At 37.2% G+C, this 22,509-nt stretch overlaps 1 protein-coding gene and 1 long non-coding RNA gene across 6 annotated transcripts in view; one reads left to right on the top strand and one right to left on the bottom strand.

The window, feature by feature from the left end:
* The window catches only part of LOC112651069 (uncharacterized), a 32,310-nt gene extending 12,984 nt beyond the window's left edge, over positions 1-19,326 (bottom strand). The window contains exon 1 of the long non-coding RNA XR_003130584.3: positions 19,107-19,326. This is a non-coding gene — a long non-coding RNA (uncharacterized LOC112651069). The remainder of the gene's footprint in view (positions 1-19,106) is intronic.
* TPK1 (thiamin pyrophosphokinase 1) overlaps positions 1-22,509 on the top strand; it is a 332,218-nt gene that overhangs the window by 128,035 nt on the left and 181,674 nt on the right. For all 5 annotated transcript variants that reach the window (XM_025434004.3, XM_025434002.3, XM_035699734.2 and 2 more), the window contains exon 4: positions 22,289-22,361. In XM_025434004.3, coding sequence (XP_025289789.1) covers positions 22,289-22,361 — 73 coding nt within the window. The remainder of the gene's footprint in view (positions 1-22,288; positions 22,362-22,509) is intronic.

Below are 22,509 nucleotides of genomic sequence, written 5' to 3' on the forward strand. Positions count from 1 at the left end.
TTAAGCATTAGTGCTGTTTAGCAATGATTACTGAAAATATTGGTGCCATCTAAATACTGGTTTCTCTTACTTGATCAGTTATTTTAAAAACCATTGGCATGCCCATTGAAATGCCAAGGAGTTAGTTTTAACATGGAGGTACTTTTTTTTTTTTTTTTTTAAGAACACTGTATCTGATTAACTTATAAAAACCCTCTTGTATTAAAAGAAACAAACACCCCTCTTTTTAAACTTCATTGATAACATCCCTCTTTCTTCTTCTTTCTTTCAAGTATTATAATTCCTTCAAAACTCTGCTCATGTGTTGTGTTTCCCCAGAAGTCTTTGCTGGTAACTACCAGTTTCTGTAGACCTAAGTCAGACATAAATTAAAATTTTCTGAGCAATCTCCAACTATTATCCTACATTATGTTGAAATTGTCTGTAGGTGTTTCTACTTAATTAGACAAAACTCCTTCTTCTTGTTTTATCTTGGGAAATAGCTCTAGCACACAGGACCAAATTTGACAAAAGATGATAACTAAATATTTTTAGTTGAACAGTATTGATAGTTTTCCCTGAAAATATAATAATTTCCTCAAAGGCCAGTAGATGACAAATCCTGAATGAACTAGGTAAGGGTATTTGGTGGCTAGATTTCTTGCTCTCACATGTTATGGTCAGTGTCCTTCCGAGGTGTTCTCTTACCCATTGCTTCCCTTGTAACATTTATCACAACACATTGGAATCACCTCTTTGCATGTCCCCTCTAGCCTATCCCCCCAGTGAAAGCATTGCATTATGTCTGGGCTTTTTCATGGTCTCCTTCCCAGGAAGCAGGTCACTATTATATTTAATAGTAAGAATGATTAGACATGCTCTTCCATAAAAATGTAATGTATTCTACTTTCATAGATTAAGTATGAAAACATATTTCTGACCCAGTAAAGTAATTCTTAGTTACTTTTATTTAAGAGAAGAATCAGAGACTAGTATTAAAAGTTCTTCAGGTAACATTGTTAGGAATTAATTTTTTTTTTTTTTTTATCAGTGGGGTTCCTGATTATAAAGAACAGAAAATCTCTGACCAATGTAAACAACATTGATAAAATCAATTAAAAATACTATAGTTAACAATAAGTGGGAAGACTGGAAAGTTAGGCTTGGAAAGAAATATGCCAGAAGATGGAAACCAAATCCATGGTATATTTGCATGTTAAGAACAAGGGAAAGCTTGCACTCCGCCCTCTATGAGCCAGGCACTGGGGCTGCTGCAGAATTCCCAGTGGCCTGTCTTTTCTTGTGTAAAAGCATTTGATTGACCAAACTGAGAAGGTAAGGGAAAATCTGCCCTTACCTTACCCTTGTTTGTCTGGGTGGCATGAGTAAATACCTGACTCCTGTTTGTTTCTGGAGTGGGCTGTGCCTAGCATCAAGATTCACACTGTGTTAGCTTCTGTAAACATGGGTAAGGACAGCCAAATGCAAATACAAATGCAAATGCAAATAAAATCTCCACAAATGCCCACCCACAACACCTCCTCTCTGGCTGCCCCTGCTATATCACTGTGTCCTGGGATCAGCTAAGGGTCTTCAGGAATCTCCTTCATACTTCCCCTGCCATAGGCATCTCTGTAGCTTAAAACATACTGTGACATAAAATGCCCCTAGATACAAGATTTTTCCCCCCTCACTCTCTTAATGACAGTAAAAAGGAAGTAAATGTTTACCTATCATATATGTAAATGATAAAAGACCTCTCATGTATTCTGAGAAATTTAATAACATTCCTCACAGATTTTTAGACATGGGTTTAGTGAAGTGTGTGGGTGGCTCAGTCGGTTAAACCTGATTTGAGCTCAGGTTATGATCTCAGGATCATGAGATTGAGCCCTGAGTTTGGGCTCCACACTGAGAGAAGCCTGTTTGGGATTCATTCTCTCTCTCTCTCTCTCTCTCTCTCTCTCTCACCCTCTTCCCCTGTTTCCTCTACCTCCACCCCTGTGTGTGTACTCTCTCTCTCTCTCTCTCTTTCACTCTCACGAAAAAAAAAAATAAATAAAGGTGGCATAGTGTATACTTCTTTAATTTTAGAAAGCCTTGCTTTTAATCAGATGATTGTTTTTCTCTGAGTTCATGTTATCGTGTATATTTTTCTGAGTAGACTCCTTAAAATACCACTCCTATGATTCATGATTTTTCTGCAGGGTTTGTGATATTTTTTAGATTGCTTTTAACTTTTAAAAATATCTTCCTCTCAATGAACTATTACCAAGACACATTTACATCACACAGCATTAGGTTTTCTTTACTTGATCTGAATCTTTGTGGCAATTAGGAGAATTTTTTTTCGTCATTTGCACTATGTAAAAAGGTTTCATTGCTTAAAAGCACAGCTTTAAGAATACAATAATACAAATTATTACAAAATTCCCTTGATTTTTCATTTTAGGAAGAAATTTGCCCTGATTTAGTTCTTACTAAAAAAATTAGAAGTTTATAGATGGAAAAAAATGTCTTGTGACTGAAGCATAGCACTTAAAAAGGCAGCTGAAGCTAGAAGCTTAGAATGCAGTTTTCTGTCTACTGCTCTCATCATGTTTTTTTACTTCATGCAAAATTCACTTATTTATCACTAGCGGCCTCTAGTGTGTATTCAATTTTTTCCTAGGCTGTACATTAGTGGGTTATTAGTAACTAGAGAGCAGTTCCATGTGTTAGGAGCAAGAAAAACAACTATAGTTTCTGTCATCTTATCATTGTATCAGTCAGTGAAAAGAACATTTTCACATAGGAATGTGGTCTTAATACTCCTTTTTACCAGTAATAGGCTTTTATGGTGAATTTCCTCAGTATGGCAGCTATTCACCAACTTGTACCTCTGATGTGGTGGGGAGAAGTAGTTGATGGTCATGAATAACACTGGTGCAGTCTGATGCTTTAATATGATGGAGTCAAGTTAGGATACAGGTGACATTACCAACAGGTTACCAAAACCAACAATTTTAGCCAAATCATATATAGCAAAGTCTGAACTTTGTGTTCAATTTTAAACAAGCAATTTTTAATGAAATTATAATTACAAATAATAGCAATAGGAAAATCAATTCACTTAAATGAGCCAAATCTGTACTATTTAGTATTTACCTTTTGATTATTGATTTGACTTTATACATTCCTTTTCTTTCTTTCTTCCTTCTTTTCTTTTCTTTTCTTTTCTTTTTTCTTTTCTTTTCTTTTCTTTTCTTTTCTTTTCTTTTCTTTTCTTTTCTTTTCTTTTCTTTTCTTTTCTTTTCTTTTCTTTTCTTTCTTTTCTTTTTTTTCTTTTCTTTCTTTACAGAGTGTGATATAAGTAGGGCAGGAACAGAGGGAGAAGGGGAAAGCATCTTAAGCAGACTCCATGCTCAGCTTGAAGCCTGATGCAGGGCTCAATCTCATGACCCCGATTTCCATGACCTAGGCTGGAATCAAGAATTGGATGCTTAACTGACTGAGCTACCCAGGCACCCACGTATAGTCCTTTCTCTTAAAGATATCTCGTTCACTACCCTCACGCACTCTCCTACTTGTAGAAGTAATACAGGTTCATTATAAGGAATTTGTGGAATATAGGAAGATAAAAAGTAAAATAAAAATAACTTAAATTCACCTAGTTTCTCAGTATTCATATTTTTACATAACCTTTTCATTTTCATATTTTTGTAATCATGTTTCTCTTACTGAGTGTATGCATGCACACATAATAAAATAGGGATTTTTGTGCATATATTGTTTTACAGCATACCTGTTTGACACTATTATGAACACATTATGTCATTAAATACAAGTTTCATTACGTTCTTTATCAGTCTTCATATGTCAGAAGCATGTTTGCAATTTTTTATAATATCAGTAAGTAAAACTTAGATAAGTTTACATGAGTTCTTGGCACTTAAAGTAGATTCTTGGAAATTAAGATATGAGGTCAAAAGTTATGAATTTAAAAGTATTTTTTCCCACTTTTCAGGCTGTTTTTTCACTTTAAGAAATATTTTATTTATTTATTCATGAGAGACAGAGAGAGGCAGAGACATAGGCAGAGGGAGAAGCAAGTTCCAGCCAGGGAGCCCAATTTGGGACTCCAGGATCATACCCTGAGCCAAAGGCCAATGCTCAACCACTGAGTCACCTGGGTGCCCTGTTTTTTTACATTCTTGATGGAATCTTTTGAATCACAAGAGTTTTAAATTCTGAGGAAGTCTGGCTTACCTATTATTTCATTTGTGGTTCTGGTGCCACATATAAGATTCTTTGCTAAATCCAAGATTGAGATTTTACTCTGTTTTCTTCAAAAATTTTATAGTTTTAGCTTTTACATTTAGTTCTTTCAACTATTTTGATTTTGTGTGTGTGTGTGTGTAGTGTGAAATAAGGGTTGAACTTCGTTCTTCTGTCTGTAGCTATCCAGTTATTTCAGCCATTTCCAGTTATTCCAGTCATTTGTTGCCAGGTGTTTTGAGACCACAATTCTTGCTCTACTGAATGGTGTTGGTACCCTTGTCAAAACTCAATTGACTGTAGATGTATGAGCTTCTTTTGTACATTCTGATATCTGTTCCATTGATCTGTATGTCTAGCCTGGTGCCATCATCACACCATCTTGATGATTACCTTGCTTTGTCGTAAGTTTTGACATTGAGAAGTATGTCCTCCGACCTTACTCTTCTTTATTAATTTGCCTATTCTGAGTTCCTTACAATTGCATATGAATTTTAAAATCAGTTTGTCAGTTTTTACAAAAAGTCAGTGGATTCTGATACAGGTTGTGTCAAATTTGCTGATGAATTAAATCATATTGATGAGCACTATTGCTATCTTACAATGTCAAGTTTCAAAAAAAAATGCAAAAGAAGTTTAACATTTCTTTTGGACAGATTAGTAGAAAGACACAAAATACTGAAACTGACTAAGAAGAAATAGGCAATCTGAATAGACTTCATGGCAATGAAGGGATTGAATTAGAAATTTGGAAAAAAACAAAACAAAACAAAATACCGAAACTACTTCAAAGGAGAGCCTAGTTCCAGATGGTGTACCATTGATTTCTAAAAAGCATTCAAAAAATAATTAATACCAGTTCTTCAAAGCCTTTCAAAAAATAGAAGAGGAAATGCTTCCCAACTCATTTTCTAAGGTTTGTGTTCCCCTAATACCAGAACTAGACCAGTAAGAATACAAGAAAATGGTAGTTCTATTTTTTTAAATATGGATGCAGGAATCTCCAACAAAATAGTAGGAAACTGAATCTAACAGTGTATAGAAAGGATTATCCACCATGACCAAATGTGATTTATCTGAGGAATGAAAAGGTGGTTCAACTTCTGAAAGGCATAAAAAGAAAGAAGTAAAACTATCTCTATTTGCAGATAATATGATCTTACTTATATATAAAATCTTAAGTATACCACTAAAAAAAATGATTAGAACTAATAAGTTCAGCAAGTTTTCAGGGCACAAGAGCAATATATTAAAACCAGTTATATTTTTATAAGCTTTGAGTGAACAATTTGAAAATGAAATGATGAAACAATGACATTCATGATAGTATCAAAAGAATAAAAGTATATATATATATTTTTTAATTTTTTTAAATTTTTATTTATTTATGATAGTCACACAGAGAGAGAGAGAGAGAGAGAGAGGCAGAGACACAGGCAGAGGGAGAAGCAGGCTCCATGCACCGAGCCTGATGTGGGACTCGATCTCAGAGCCCTGGGATCATGCCCTGAGCCAAAGGCAGATGCTCAACTGTTGAGCCACCCAGGCGTCCCTATTCTGTTCTTTTGAATTACTTGTTTTATCAATTTCTAAATGAGTATTGTTGAAAATGACAATGAATTTGTCTTTTTAAAAAAATTTTTGCTTTGAGTATCTTGGGCTGTTTTAGTATATATTGATTGGCTGATTGTCTTGATTAAGTTATCCCTTTATCATTATGAAATTGCCCCTTCTTTATCTTTACCAATATTCCTTCTTCTGATATCCACCTTGTCTTATAGTGATATATCTACCTTGCTTTCTTTCTGTGAGTATTTGCATGGTATATTTCTTTATATGCTTTTTTTTTTTTTTTTTTTTTTTTGCACATAGGGGTGCACGTATATTTTTATTTGTTTATTTTTTAATAAATTTATTTTTTTATTGGTGTTCAATTCACAAACATACAGAATAACACCCAGTGCTCATCCCGTCAAGTGCCCCCCTCAGTGCCCGTCACCCATTCACCCCCCCCCCCCCCACCCACCTCCCCTTTCACCACCCCTAGTTCGTTTCCCAGAGTTAGGAGTCTTTATGTTGTGTCTCCCTTTCTGATATTTCCCACACATTTCTTCTCCCTTCCCTTATATTCCCTTTCACTATTATTTATATTCCCCAAATGAATGAGAACATATAATGTTTGTCCTTCTCCGATTGACTTCACTCAGCATAATACCCTCCAGTTCCATCCACGTTGAAGCAAATGGTGGGTATTTGTCATTTCCAATGGCTGAGGAATATTCCATTGTATACATAAACCACATCTTCTTTATCCATTCATCTTTCGATAGACACCGAGGCTCCTTCCATAGTTTGGCTATTGTGGACATTCCTGCTATAAACATCGGGGTGCAGGTGTCCCGGCGTTTCATTGCATCTGTATCTTTGGGGTAAATCCCCACCAGTACAATTGCTGGGTCATAGGGCAGGTCTATTTTTAACTCTTTGAGGAACCTCCACTCAGCTTTCCAGAGTGGCTGCACCAGTTCACATTCCCAACAACAGGGCAAGAGGGTTCCCTTTTCTCCGCATCCTCTCCAACATTTGTTGTTTCCTGCCTTGTTAATTTTCTCTATTCTCGCTGGTGTGAGGTGGTATCTCATTGTGGTTTTGATTTGTATTTCCCTGATGGCAAGTGATGCAGAACATTTTCTAATGTGCATGTTGGCCATGTCTATGTCTTCCTCTATGAGATTTCTCTTCATGTCTTTCGCCCATTTCATGATTGGATTGTTTGTTTCTTTGTTGTTGAGTTTAATAAGTTCTTTATAGATGTTGGAAACTAGCCCTTTATCTGATACGTCATTTGCAAATATATTCTCCCATTCTGTAGGTTGTCTTTTACTTTTGTTGACTGTATCCTTTGCTGTGCAAAAGCTTCTTATCTTGATGAAGTCCCAATAGTTCATTTTTGCTTTTGTTTCTTTTGCCTTCGTGGATGTATCTTGCAAGAAGTTACAGTGGCTGAGTTCAAAAAAGGTGTTGCCCGTGTTCTCTAGGATTTTGATGGAATCTTGTCTCACATTTAGATCTTTCATCCATTTTGAGTTTATCTTTGTGTATGGTGCAAGAGAGTGGTCTAGTTTCATTCTTCTGCATGTGGATGTCCAATTTTCCCAGCACCATTTATTGAAGAGACTGTCTTTCTTCCAATGGATAGTCTTTCCTCCTTTATCGAATATTAGTTGGCCATAAAGTTCAGGGTCCACTTCTGGGTTCTCTATTCTGTTCCATTGATCTGTGTGTCTGTTTTTGTGCCAGTACCACACTGTCTTGATGACCACAGCTTTGTAGTACAACCTGAAATCTGGCATTTTGATGCCCTTGGATATGGTTTTCTTTTTTAAAATTCCCCTGGCTATTCGGGGTCTTTTCTGATTCCACACAAATCTTAAAATAATTTGTTCTAACTCTCTGAAGAAAGTCCATGGTATTTTGATAGGGATTGCATTAAACATGTAAATTGCCCTGGGTAACATTGACATTTTCACAATATTAATTCTGCCAATCCATGAGCATGGAATATTTTTCCATCTCTTTGTGTCTTCCTCAATTTCTTTCAGAAGTGTTCTATAGTTTTTAGGGTATAGATCCTTTACCTCTTTGGTTAGGTTTATTCCTAGGTATCTTATGCTTTTGGGTGCAATTGTAAATGGGATTGACTCCTTAATTTCTCTTTCTTCAGTCTCATTGTTAGTGTATAGAAATGCCACTGATTTCTGGGCATTGATTTTGTATCCTGCCACGCTACCAAATTGCTGTATGAGTTCTAGCAATGTTGGGGTGGAGGCTTTTGGGTTTTCTATGTAGAGTATCATGTCAAGGCGAAGAGGGAGAGGTTGACTTCTTCTTTGCCAATTTGAATGCCTTTAATGTCTTTTTGTTGTCTGATTGCTGAGGCTACGACTTCCAGTACTATGTTGAATAGCAGGGGTGAGAGTGGACATCCCTGTCTTGTTCCTGATCTTAGGGGAAAGGCTCCCAGTGCTTCCCCATTGAGAATGATATTTGTTGTGGGCTTTTCATAGATGGCTTTTAAGATGTCGAGGAATGTTCCCTCTATCCCTACACTCTGAAGAGTTTTGATCAGAAATGGATGCTGTATTTTGTCAAATGCTTTCTCTGCATCTAATGAGAGGATCATATGGTTCTTGGTTTTTCTCTTGCTGATATGATGAATCACATTGATTCTTTTCTGAGTGTTGAACCAGCCTTGTGTCCCGGGGATAAATCCTACTTGGTCATGGTGAATAATTTTCTTAATGTACTGTTGGATCCTATTGGCCAGTATCTTGTTGAGAATTTTTGCATCCATGTTCATCAGGGATCTTGGTCTGTAATTCTCCTTTTTGGTGGGGTCTTTGTCTGGTTTTGTAATTAAGGTGATGCTGGCCTCATAGAACGAATTTGGAAGTACTCCATCTCTTTCTATCTTTCCAAACAGCTTTAGTAGAATAGGTATGGTTTTTTCTTTAAACGTTTGATAGAATTCCCCTGGGAAGCCATCTGGCCCTGGACTTTTGTGTCTTGGCAGGTTGTTGATAACTCCTTCAATTTCCTCCCTGGTTATTGGCCTGTTCAGGTTTTCTATTTCTTCCTGTTCCAGTTTTGGTAGTTTGTGGCTTTCCAGGAATGCGTCCATTTCTTCTAGATTGCCTAATTTATTGGCGTATAGCTGTTCATAATATGTTTTTAAAATCGTTTGTATTTCCTTGGTGTTGGTAGTGATCTCTCCTTTCTCATTCATGATTTTATTAATTTGAGTCTTCTCTCTCTTCTTTTTAATAAGGCTGGCTAATGGTTTATCTATCTTATTAATTCTTTCAAAGAACCAACTCCTGGTTCTGTTGATCTGTTCCACAGTTCTTCTGGTCTCGATTTCGTTGAGTTCTGCTCGAATGTTTATTAACTCTCTTCTTCTGCTGGGTGTAGGATCTATTTGCTGTTTTTTCTCTAGCTCCTTTATGTGTAAGGTTAGCTTCTGTATTTGAGTTCTTTCCAGTTTTTGAATGGATGCTTGTATTGCGATGAATTTCCCCCTTAGGACTGCTTTTGCTGCATCCCAAAGATTTTGAACAGTTGTATCTTCATTCTCATTAGTTTCCATGAATCTTTTTAATTCTTCCTTAATTTCCTGGTTGACCGTTTCATCTTTTAGCAGGATGGTCCTTAACCTCCACGTGTTTGAGGTCCTTCCAAACTTCTTGTTGTGATTTAGTTCTAATTTCAAGGCATTATGGTCTGAGAATATGCAGGGGATGATCCCAATCTTTTGGTATCGGTTCAGACCCGATTTGTGACCCAGTATGTGGTCTATTCTGGAGAAAGTTCCATGTGCACTTCAGAAGAATGTGTAAAAGAAGAGTTTGGATGTAGAGTTCTGTAGATATCTGTGAAATCCATCTGGTCCAGTGTATCATTTAAAGCTCTCGTTACTTTGGAGATGTTCTGCTTAGAAGATCTATCGAGGGTAGAAAAAGCTAGATTGAAGTCACCAAGTATGAGTGTATTATTATCTAAGTATTTCTTCACTTTGGTTATTAATTGATTTAAATATTTGGCAGTTTCCACTTTTGGGGCATATATATTGAGGATTGTTAAGTCCTCTTGTTGAATAGATCCTTTAAGTATGATATAGTGCCCCTCTTCATCTCTCACTACAGTCTTCGGGGTAAATTTTAGTTTATCTGATAATAAGGATGGCTACCCCTGCTTTCTTTTGAGGACCATTCAAATGGTAAATGGTTCTCCAACCTTTTATTTTCAGGCTGTAGGTATCCTTCTGTCTAAAATGAGTCTCTTGTAGACAGCAAATAGATGGTTCCTGATTTTTTATCCAGTCTGACACCCTGCGCCTTTTGATGGGGTCATTAAGCCCGTTCACATTCAGAGTTACTATTGACAGATAGGAGTTTAGTGTCATCATGATATCTATTCAGTCCTTGTTTTTGTGGATTGTTCCACTGAACTTCTTCTTAAAGGGGAATTTTAAGAGTCCCCCTTAAAGTTTCTTGCAGAGCTGGTTTGGAGGTCACACATTCTTTCAGTTCCTGCCTGTCTTGGAAGCTCTTTATCTCTCCTTGCATTTTGAATGAGAGCCTTGCTGGATAAAGTATTCTTGGTTGCATGTTCTTCTCATTTAGGACCCTGAATATATCCTGCCAGCCCTTTCTGGCCTGCCAGGTCTGTGTGGAGAGGTCTGCTGTTACCCTAATACTTCTCCCCATAAAAGTCAGGGATTTCTTGTCTCTTGCTGCTTTAAGGATCTTCTCTTTATCTTTGGAATTTGCAAGCTTCACTATTAAATGTCGAGGTGTTGAATGGTTTTTATTGATTTTAGTGGGGGATCTCTCTATTTCCTGGATCTGAATGCCTGTTTCCCTTCCCAGATTAGGAAAGTTTTCAGCTATGATTTGTTCAAATACATATTCTGGCCCTCTGTCCCTTTCAGCACCCTCGGGAACCCCAATTAAACGTAGGTTTTTCTTCCTCAGGCTGTTGTTTATTTCCCTTCATCTATCTTCATGTTCTTTTAATTGTTTGTCTCTTTTTTCCTCAGTTTCCCTCTTTGCCATCAACTTGTCTTCTATGTCACTCACTCGTTCTTCCACCTCGTTAACCCTCGTCGTTAGGACTTCTAGTTTGGATTGCATCTCATTCAATTGATTTTTAATTTCTGCCTGATTGGATCTAAATTTGCAGTCATGAAGTCTCTTGAGTCCTTTATGCTTTTTTCTAGAGCCACCAGTAGCTGTATGATAGTGCTTCTGAATTGGCTTTCTGACATTGAATTGTAATCCAGATTTTGTAACTCTGTGGGAGAGAGGACTGTTTCTGATTCTTTCTTTTGAGGTGAGGTTTTCCTTCTAGTCATTTTGCTCAGTGCAGAGTGGCCAAAAACAAGTTGTATTGGGAAAAGGAGAAAGAGAGAGAAAAAAGGAAAGAAAAGAGAAAAAGAAAAAAGGAAAAAGGAAGAAAAAAAGGAAAAAAAGAAAAGAAAAAAAAAAGAAAGAAAGAAAAAAAAGGGGTGGGGGAAGGAAACAAATCAAAAAGAAAAAAAAAAACCACGGGGGAGTATCTCCTGATTCTGTGTACTTTTTTTTTTTTTTTAATTTTTATTTATTTATGATAGTCACACACACAGAGAGAGAGAGAGAGGCAGAGACACAGGCAGAGGGAGAAGCAGGCTTCATGCACCGGGAGCCCGACGTGGGATTCGATCCCGGGTCTCCAGGATCCGCCCTGGGCCAAAGGCAGGCGCCAAACCGCTGCGCCACCCAGGGATCCCGATTCTGTGTACTTTTAAGTCCCTTGGCTTCCCCTGGAACTTGTCCGTCTTGCTGGTCTTCTCGGGGAGGGGCCTGTTGTGCTGATTTCCAGGTGTTAGCCCTTGGGGGAGCTGCTCTGCCCCCTGCCTGGTGCAGGGCTCAGTGGGGGTTGTTTACCCCGTGAGGCCCCGGAGAGACAACCGCAGGGGAGGGGGGAGGCAGCTCTATAGCCCTGGATTCAGCCCCCGCAGGAACTACTCCGTCTGCAGGGCCTGGAGGCTCCGGGGAGGGGCTGCTGATCTGCTCAGCTGGGGCAGGAGCGTCCTCGCTGTCCTGGGCCCTCCCGGCCTCTGCCTGTCCCGGGGGAGGCCGGATCCCGGGCTGTGTCCCGGCGCCCTGTGCTCCGGGGCCTGCGCTGGTGGGTTCGCGCTCCCGCCCCGCAGCCCCCTCCGCGGAGCCGCCCCCGAGCCCCCCCGAGCTGCTCCGGGTCCCGCCGTGCGCGCTGCAGCCCTTGGGGAGCTCGGCGCACTCCCCGGGGCGCAGGTGTCTGTTAGTGTCCCCGGGAGCCCCAGGGCATCCTCGCCCTCCTGGGTCCTGCTCCACTTCCCCGCGAGCCCCTTTCCTCCCGGGAAGGTCGGTGCAGCTCCTGCTCCTCCGGGACGGGGCTCTCCTGTCCTGGGGTCACTCGCCCCGGCCTCAGCCCGGCTCCTCGCGGGCCCCTCCCCCTTGGAGGCCTTTGTTCCTTTATTTCTGTTTCCCCGTCTTCCTACCTTGATAGAAGCGCGAACTCTTCTCACTGTAGCGTTCCAGCTGGTCTCTCTTTAATTCTCAGGCCGAATTCATACATTTTCAGGATGATTTGAAGGTTATCTAGGTAATTTGGTGGGGACAGGTGATTTGGGGACCCTACTCTTCCGCCACCTTGCCCCTCCTCCCTCTTTATATGCTTTTAACTCAAAACCATCTATGTAGTTTTTTATAGATTGCATACCTTTTCATTTAATGTTAAATCTAGGCCTCTGGGGCAGCCCGGGTGGCTCAATGGTTTAGCATCACCTTCAGCCCAGGGCCTGATCCTGGAGACCCGGGATCGAGTCCTACGTCAGGCTCCCTGCATGGAGCCTGCTTCTCCCTCTGCCTGGGTCTCTGCTTCAATCTCTCTCTGTTTCTCATGAGTAAATAAATAAAATCTTTAAAAATAAATAAATAAATCTAGGCCTCTCAGTTTAGCATTTGGCCTATGTACATTTAATGTATTTATCAATATAATTACATTTAAATCTAATATTTTGCCACTTTTTCTATTCTTTTTTTTTTTTCGTTTTCTTTCTTCTTTTTTTATTTTTGAATTCACAGTATGGGGCTTGAACTCACAATCCTGAGATCACAACCTGAGCTAACATCAAGAATTAGATGCTCACCTGATTGAGCCACCCAGTAGTTCCCCTTTTCCTTCTTTTGTATCAGTTTTTTATGATTTCATTTTATGTTCACCATTGGATTATTTGCTGTACCTTTGTTGGTTAATCTGCGGTTAATTCTCCAGCATATTTTTCCATTTCCGATATTGTATTTTTTTGTTTCTAAAAGTTCCATGTACTTATTTTATATCTTCCATTCCCACTCATTGTGTTCATGTTTGCTTTTACCCTTTCAAGTGTACGGATCATGTTTGTAATAGCTGGTTTCATGTCCATGTCTGTTAGTATCAGCTTGTGTGTATTTTCTTTAGCTGGTGATGGTTTTCTTCTTTGCCTGCCTGATAATTTTTGCTTGTGTGTATTTTCTTTAGCTGGTGATGGTTTTCTTCTTTGCCTGCCTGATAATTTTTGATTGGATGGTGTACATTTTTAATTTGAAATTGTTATTAGATTTGTTATATTCCTTTAACAGTGTTGATTTTTGTTCTGAGACATGGTTGAATAATTTATGGCTGAATTTGATACTTTTGAAGCTTTATTTTAAACTTTCTTGGTTAGGTCCAGAGAAACTTATTCTGGGACTAATTTAGTCTTACTTTTAATATGAGACTTTACTTAATGACCTGTTTATTACTATGTCTCTGTACTTTTGGTGACAGGAATATGGATTCTACGCATTTATTTCTAGGAGTTGTTGTGACCATTGCTTTCTGGTGGTCCTCCCCCCACCCTGGACTTCTCATTTGTATATAGATGAGTATGTGTCCAAACACAAGCGACTCTTCAGCTTTCTAGAGCTCTCTTTCTCCCTGTAGTTCCATTTTCTCAGGTACTCTATCCTGTATTTCCTAGCTTTTCATCTGCCCTTAAAATTGGTCTACTCATTTGAGGAGACCACAGGTCTCTGTTTTTCCTCACTAGGAAACTGGCTAGAAACTGGCTCCAGGAAGAAAGCTGAGGTAATAAGAATGGGGCTCATCTCATTTGTTTCAGCAAGCACTGTCCTGAGCTGCCTACTGTCTATGTCTGGATACCATTGTTTCACATATTTTGTCTTGTTTTCTAACTGGTTGTTGTGGTGACAGGTCAATTCCCATAGAATAGGCAAAAAGAGCAGGCCATATATTTTAATTTCTTACAAAATTTGCACTGTTGATATTGAGTTGGAACACTCAGTCACAAAATTGAATCTGCTTTTGTTTGCTCGTGGCCTAGAATGAAATATACTTTCAGCAAGCCTCATATGATTTTGTAATTGTACCTCTCCTTAGCACTTCTGTATTCATTAAAAACAGATCACAACTTTAAAAGTATAAGTAGAGCTTACCTAAGGATTGATAGCTCATGGTTGGAGTAACTTTGCACTGCACTCACACTGCTCTTTGATTACCATGCAGCTCTGATTGTACATACAAGTAGAGTGTATTTCAAATAAGAGCCAAGATCTTAGAAATGGAATTGCATCTTGTGAGGGAAGTATGGCAAGAAAATTTCCTTGTGCCAAGCAAGATTATCTTCAATTCAGAAAGGAGGAGGAGGAGAGAACATTTTCAATCTGTGTGACATCTGTGTATATTACTTCGTACCTCTCAACTTGGCTTTCTACCATAAAATTAAGATGATAAAAACCTTATGGAACTGTTATGAAAATAAAATAAAAATTTAATAATAAATATTAAATGGATCAATAAAATTGAGACTGGCATATAGGAAGTATTCAAAAAAATATTTCCTGGAAGTTTTCTTCTAGGGAAAGAGCCCTCAGATCTTTCTCCTTTTTATTTTTTCCTACCTTTTTTTTTTTTCCTTTTCCTCTAATTCAAGATTCTTTTTTTTACAAAGTTACCTGTTTTCCCCCTATCATTTCTCTCTCCTCACGTGTCCTTAATTTTTATTTTAAATATGTGATACAGAGATTTTTCTCTGTATTTCTTTTTTTTTTTCTCTCTGTATTTCTTATTTTTATAATTATTTTTCTTTTCTCTGAGTATTTTTGTTATCTCTTTTTGTTTTTCTTTGTTATTTTATTAAAATCTTCAAAAAAAATCCCATCCTCTGAGATAATCAATGTCAACAGCTTCATTTATTCACTACCACCATTTCTTTCATTCTTATACAAAAATGTATGAATATGTTTACAGGTATTTTTGTTTGTTTTTATTTGATTATTTTAAACTATGTTATTATTACCAAAACTTATGGGATGCAGCAAAAGCTATATTAAAAGAGAATTTAATAGTAATAAACATCTTCATTAAAAGAAGATATCAAACAACCTAACATTACACTTCAGAAAACTAGAAAAGGAACAAATTTAATCTCAAAGTTAATAGAAGGAATAAAATAAAGATTTAGAGCAGAAGGTAATGAAATAGAGAAAAAGAAAAATCAATGAAGGTAAGAGTTGGTTTTTTTGAAAAGATAAACCATATTGAAAATCCTTACCCAGACTAACCAAGAAAAAAAAAGAAAGAAGAATCAAATGACAGAGACATAACCAGTGCCACAGAAATAAAAAAAAAAAGTTCATAAGGGGCTATTATGAGCAGTTACGTGCCAACAAATTGGACAGCCCAAAGGGAGTATATAAATTCCTAGAAACACAATAAAGCATACCAAGACTGAGTTGAGAAGAAATATCCTCAACAGATCAATAACAAATAAGATTGTATCAATAACAAATAAGATTGAATCAGTAATTAAAAACCTTCCAACAACAACAAGAAAAAAAACCCTTCCAACAGGAAAAGGCGAGAACAGATGGCATCACAGATGAATTTTTCTGAATTTTTAAGGAAAATTAATACCAACCCTTTTAAAATTCTCCCAGAAAATAGAAGTAGAAGAAATACTTCCATTTTTTCATCAAGTCAGCATTACCCTGATATAAAGCCAGAGATACCAAAAGAAAACCATAGAACGATATTCCTGATGAACAGATATGCAAAAATTCTCAACAAAATAGCACACCAAATTCAAGAGCACATTAAGAGAATCACACAATAGGACCAAGTGGCATTTATCCTTGCTGTGCAAGGATGGGTCAACATATCATCAACATGATACACCACAGTAGCAGAATAAAGGATAAAAATCACATTATCACCTCGATAGATGCAGAAAAAGCATTTGACAAAATTTGACACTCTTTTGTGATTTAAAAAACTCTCAAATTACTTCAATACAACAAAGTCGGGGGATCCCTGCCCTGGGTGGCTCAGCAGTTTAGCGCCTGCCTTTGGCACAGGGTATGATCCTGGAGTCCTGGGATTGAGTCCCACATTGGGGTCCCTGCATGGAGCCTGCTTCTCTCTCTCTCTCTCTCTCTCTCTCTCTCTCTGTGTCTCTCATGAATAAATAAATAAAATATTAAAACACACACACACACACACACACACACACATGACAAAGTCCATATATGGAAAGCCAACAGCCAACATACTCGGTAAAAAACTGAAAATTTTTCCTCTAATATTTGGGAAAAGACAAGGATTGTGTACTCTCACCACTAATATTCAACATAGTACTAGATATACAAACCAGAGCAATTATGCAAGAAAAAGAAATGAAAGGCATCCAAATTCTAAAGGAAGAAATAAAATTAGCTCTGTTTGCAGATCACATGACCTTATATCTCTAAAACCCTAATTAGCGGCCACACACACACAGACACACACACAGAGTTTTAAAAAAAATCTCTTGGAACAAATAAATGGATTCGGCAAAATTACTGTATACAAAATCATTATGCAAAAATAAGCTGCACAGAAACAGCAAAGTATCTAAAAGGAAACTGAGAAAACAATCCCACTTACTAAATCATCAAAAAGGAATAGAATACTTAGGAATAAACTTAATCAAGGAAGTGAAGGACTAGTACACTGAGAACTATAAAATGCTCATGATTGGGCAGCCCGGGTGGCTGAGCAGTTCTCTCTCTCTCTCTCTCTCATGAATAAATAAAATCTTTAAATATATATACATATATATATAAAATAAAGTGCTGATGATCTCATATTACCTTTTTATAAAAATTAAAGGAAATTTTGGAGGTGATGGATGTGTTTATGACATAGCTTCTGGTCATAGTTTTATGGGTGTGTCCTTATGTCTAAATTTATCAAGTTATATACGATAATTATGTGCAGCTTGTATATAAAACGTTTTTTTTTTTTTTTTTAAATCTCAAAGTAAGAGCATATACATTTTTCTAGAACTTGATTTTTTTTCGACTTCATAACATAGAGTAGATGTTCCCTCTAAGGACAGTTGTGAACTCTAGGATGGAGTCAAATCATCTTAAAGTTGCCTATTTCCCTATTAAGGGACATTATATTTTATTTAGCCTTCCCTGTATTATTCAACGTTTAGTTTTTTTCTCCTTATTGTTACTATACAGATGTCCTCTGTACTGTTCTTTGTAGGATAGATTCTTAAGAGGGATTGCTGGCCTGTAAGCTGTATTCCATTCATGATCCCATTAGTCTGTGAGTGTACTTGTTTTTCATCAGGTTAGCAACACTTGCTCCTAATTTTTGACAAGTTCTTGCATCAGTATCCTATTATTGCTTTAATACTTATTTCCTTGCTAAGTAATTAGTTACTTACCATGTTTTCATATACCTAGTGCCTTTTATATTTCTTGTGTGACTTTTCCTTGTGTGAATAGCCTTTGACAATTTTTTCTATCAGATTTGTTTCCTTTACCACTTTGGAGTACTTTTTGTATATTAGAGATAGCAGTCTTTATGCATTACATATTTTACACATATAGAAATACTATATGTTGACCTTTCTTATACTTTTTTTTTATAAGCACATTGTTACATTTTTATGCAGTCTAGTAGGATTTCTTTGTTATTGTATGTTTTCTCTTTCCTCAGAATATTTCTTTTGTTGAAAATTATACAAATATTTAAGTATCTTTTGGCAACTTTATTACATCTAGAGACTTATTTGTGAAGACAGTTGAACTAATTATTTCTATATATACAGTCATTTTTCCTTGTTGTATTTTAGATCACTCTCTTTTTTGCCCCCTCCCCTTATTGAAGTTATGCAGTTTTGCAGAGAATGTTAGTTCAAATCTTGTGAATGATTAATTCCTCCTTTCTTCAGACAGAGCACCATTTTTTGCCTTGTATTTGTAGCCATACTCTTTTTCAACAGTGTTCTGAGACATTCTTCTCCTAACATATTTCTTAATCAAAATCCCTTCCTTCCTTTAGCAACCAGCACAAATTGTTCTCTTCTGCTTCAGTGATACATTTCTAACATATGCAGAGTGAGCAAATTAACACTGATAAATAAAATCCTCAGGGAGTCATGTGGTTGTATAGAGAACTTTCTCCAGGACAGAGTCTGGCTCTATTTCATAAATGTGGATACTTGGAAGGCTGTAGACATTAGCTGTCCGAGAACAAAGATTTGGCTGCCTGGGTTTGAATTTTGGCTCTTATTAGCTTTATAACCTCGGGCACATTACTTACCTTCTCTAGTAATAACTTTTATTTTAGCTGAAGAGCTTTACACTGTGCTTATTACTGTGTGCCAGGCATTCTCTAAGTGCTTTACATGGATTAACTCTTAATCTTCACAACCACTCTAAATTACCTTCATTTTACATGTGAAGAAGTGAGGCTCAGAAAAGTTCAGTAATTTGGACAAGCTAGGAAGTAGTGGGCTAGGCATAACAGGAGGTTTGTAATAAGGGCTTCTTTTTCACTCTTTTCTTCCCCTGGCTTTGCCCTCCTGGCCTTTCTCTTGCCCTTTTACCATTTTACCATCTTCTCCTCTCTCCCCACTCCCACCTCTCCCTCTCACTATTCTTTCCTTCTCCCCTCTTTCCTACCACCATTCCCCATTCTGTCCCCTCCTCTCCTTATTTCCTCTCTCTCTCCCCACCTTGTTACTTCATTGTATTAGCATTGGCATCTGTGTACTTGGTGCTAACACATCACATTTAGGCATATTTTCTAAATATTCAGCCTCCCTCCCTCTTGATTATTATGTGCAATAGGTCTTTAGCTCACTAAGCTCAGCTCTTTTTGAACTCTTATTTTGTCATTAGTGAGTGGCAAGTATGGTAAGAGTTAAATGTAAAAACTAAGAGTCTACACCATTTATGGAGTGTTTGGAATACCTTTTAGTACCAGCCAGTCAGTGCCAGTAGCTTGAGGATACCAAGGTGAGATGTACTGGTGTGATCGATGCTACTGGTGAACAGACGTATGGTCAGTGGAGACAGGATTCTGTGTACCCTTAGTCACTTGCTATAAGCACTCAGCCCCTAAAGAGTTACGAAAATAATCTTCCTGTGTAAACTCTTTTATATCATTACATCATACCTCTGTATCTGTGAAGTGTCATACCCAGTAAGTGCCTCTTCAGAATGCCCACTACCATGGCAACCGATGCCTCAGAAATGTGAGATGGGCTTTTAATTGTTCTGTCCAAAAGCACATTTCAGGAAGTTTCAAAAACTACTGTATTGTATGACAAAAAGTTATAATTATCGTAGTCATCTCAGCCTGTATATCAGGTGTATTTTTGGCATGAGCCTTCTTAGAAATAAGTATCCTTGTTCATTTTTTTCTTTATTCATGTTTAAAGCATGTATGTTATTTTGGAGAAAATTATATTAAAAAGTTAATCAGTTATCTTGTATCAATATAAGTTTGTTTTCCTGTAAATATTTTATGTGAAAATATAAGTAAATTTATATGATTTCTTTCCTTCATGATTCACATATGTGATAAAAAGAGATCTAATTCTGTTTAAAATTACATATCCTGTGGGGACCAACACTAGTTGCTTGTATGTATCAGTTTTTATTTTTCATTTTTACTTATTGTCAAAATCAATATGACATTTGGAAACTGGCAAATTGATTCTAGATATCTGAGGGTCTAAAATCTGTAGAGCAATATAAAGTCAGTTTTATGAGGAAGTTGGATGATTCATACTGCACAGAACCCAAGTCCTAAGTTTAAATGGCTACTTTACATGGTGAAATAGATTGGATACTAGCCATATGTACAAAATTCACTTGACTTCTTGGGTCTTGGTTCCTTACAAAGGATAATAAAGATATTGGAGGAATGATTCCTTTTCCTCCTCCCAGCAATACCTCATTCTTGCTGGATGTTCTCAAGAATACGATAGAGTGGGTGGCTTGTAAACAGCAAGCACTTAGTTCTCATGGTTGAGGAGGCCGGGAAGTACAAGATCAAGGTTCAGTGTGTGGTAAGTTCTACTTCCTGGCTCATAGATGCCTGTCTTCTCGCTGTGTCCTTATATGGTAGAAGGGACAAGAGAGCTGGAGTTTCTTTTATAGGGGCTGTAATCCCAATCATGAGGGGGCCACCATTCTGACCCAGTCACCTCCTAAAGGCCTCACCACCTAATAACATTATATTAGATTATATTTAAGATTTCAACATACACATTTGAGGGGTACACAAACATTCAGACCCTAGCAAGCAATAATAAATTCTGAGACCTATGTGAGTTTTGTTCTATGGGTGGTTGAATGTTGTTTGATGGCAGCATTTTAAAGAAACTTCACGTCTATTTTTAGACCTTATATGGGTAGAGTAAAAAATATTTGCCTAAATATGTGTAAAATGAAATTAGTAGTAATGGATATGTAGCCAGGGACGTTTTGAGAAGAAAAGTTTACAGGAAGATGTTGAAACCAGGCAAGTGATTTAAAAACTTAGATACTTCCCAATTCTGAAATAAACTATTGTCTTTTGTACATGGCTGATGTTGAGTGAATGTAACAATTTTATTAATTACCAAAAATTTCCATAGGCAACCATCGTTGGTTAACAAACCACAAAAAACTAAGCACTTAATGTGGTACAGATCATTGTGGGGGAACTTCTTACCATATGTCCTAGGAAGACATAAAGCTCAAAGAAGAGTTGGTCTAACACAGATTAGTTGGATTAGGTTAGACCTAAGAAGTAATATTTTCAATTAAGTTAAAAACTTGAAAAAGATGGCATGAAAGGACAGGGCTAATATGGGGTGTTCATGTTCATCTTTATTCATTTTATCCTGTGTGCACTGGGACGAGGTGGCTGAGTGGTTAAGGTGATGGACTGCTTATCCCAAGTGCATACATAAGCTGTACTAAGTACAGTTTCTTAGTACCTCAGGCCCCATTTCTCTGGTTCTTACCCTTTGACCCTGTAGTGATGTCCATTGTCCGGTGCTTGTAGCTGCACCCTGCATTGGCGAAAAAAGGGACCTGTGGTTTCCCCCCTTAAATTTATTAAGTGGGTTGTGGCAGCTTCTGCCCCCTTGCAAGAGTCTCTATGAAAATTCTATAACCTCAACCCATTGGTGTCAGTAGAATCTCTCTAGGAGCCCGATAGCTTCTGTCTGTGTCTTGGCTTTTATGACCTAGAGATGTTTCCAAGTTCTGGGGCTTCAACTCTTGATGCGTATAATACTCAGTAAAATAAAGCTCTGAACAAATTATAAATGGTTGGGAAGAGAAATAAATAATTATGATGTAATTAGAGACATTCATTTTGGGGAGTTCCCTCCCTCTACTATGACTTGTGTAGTATTTCAGATGTGTCTAGAAGCCTCCTGTTTCCAGAAATATGTCAATAGGGCATTTGGAAAATGTCTTTGAACTGACTCCTGCTCTTCAGAGAATGCGTAATCCTCTTCTTCATCTGTTCTGTTCTAATTTGTTGATGCTCTGAACCTGTGTGAGGGCACAGTAATGTAAACATTTGTAGACAGTATATGTAGACAGTAATATGGAAAGATTAGGAGTCTTGGTATTAGGGTTTTTGAACTGGGAGTTATTTATTTTTAAAATATTTATTTATTTATTTATTTATTTATTTATTTATTTATTTATTTATTTATTTATTTAAGAGAGAGAGAGAGAGAGAGAATGAGCAGTGAGGGAGAGGGAGAAGGAGTAGATTGCTCATTGGGAGCCCAATGTGGTGCTCGATCCCAGGACCCTGAGATCATGACCCGAGCTGAAGGCAAGACACTTAACCAATGAGCCACCCAGGCACCCCTGCACTGGGAGTTTTTTAAATGAATAATCTTCTTTAATCTTTATTTTTTATTTTTTTTTTATTTATTATTATTATTTTTTTTAATCTTTATTTTTTAAAGCAGGATAAACATTGGCAATTTGACTAAGTTGATGAATTAGCCTGGTATATGAGTTGCTTTTAGTCATATAATATAGAAACCAAGAGTATTAGACATCCTCTTGGCATAGTTTTAAAGGTTAACAAAGAAGTACTCTTAATTAGTTGATTTACTTGGAATTCTTTCTTTCAGCTTTTTGCCTGAATTCATCAGTGGAGACTTTGATTCTATTAGGCCTGAAGTTAAAGAATATTATGCCATTAAGGTAAACTACAAACACTTTTATATTTAAGATCTCATATGGTTGCTTTTCCTGTGTTCTTTCTGGCTTCCTTGGTGTATGTGTAGGGATTTAGAAACTCTTTGGATATTTAAAAACAAAGTTTATAGCAATTTTAATACACATTCAAATA

The sequence above is a fragment of the Canis lupus genome, chromosome 16 (assembly GCF_003254725.2).
Source record: "Canis lupus dingo isolate Sandy chromosome 16, ASM325472v2, whole genome shotgun sequence".
Classification (NCBI taxonomy): Eukaryota; Metazoa; Chordata; class Mammalia; order Carnivora; family Canidae; genus Canis; species Canis lupus.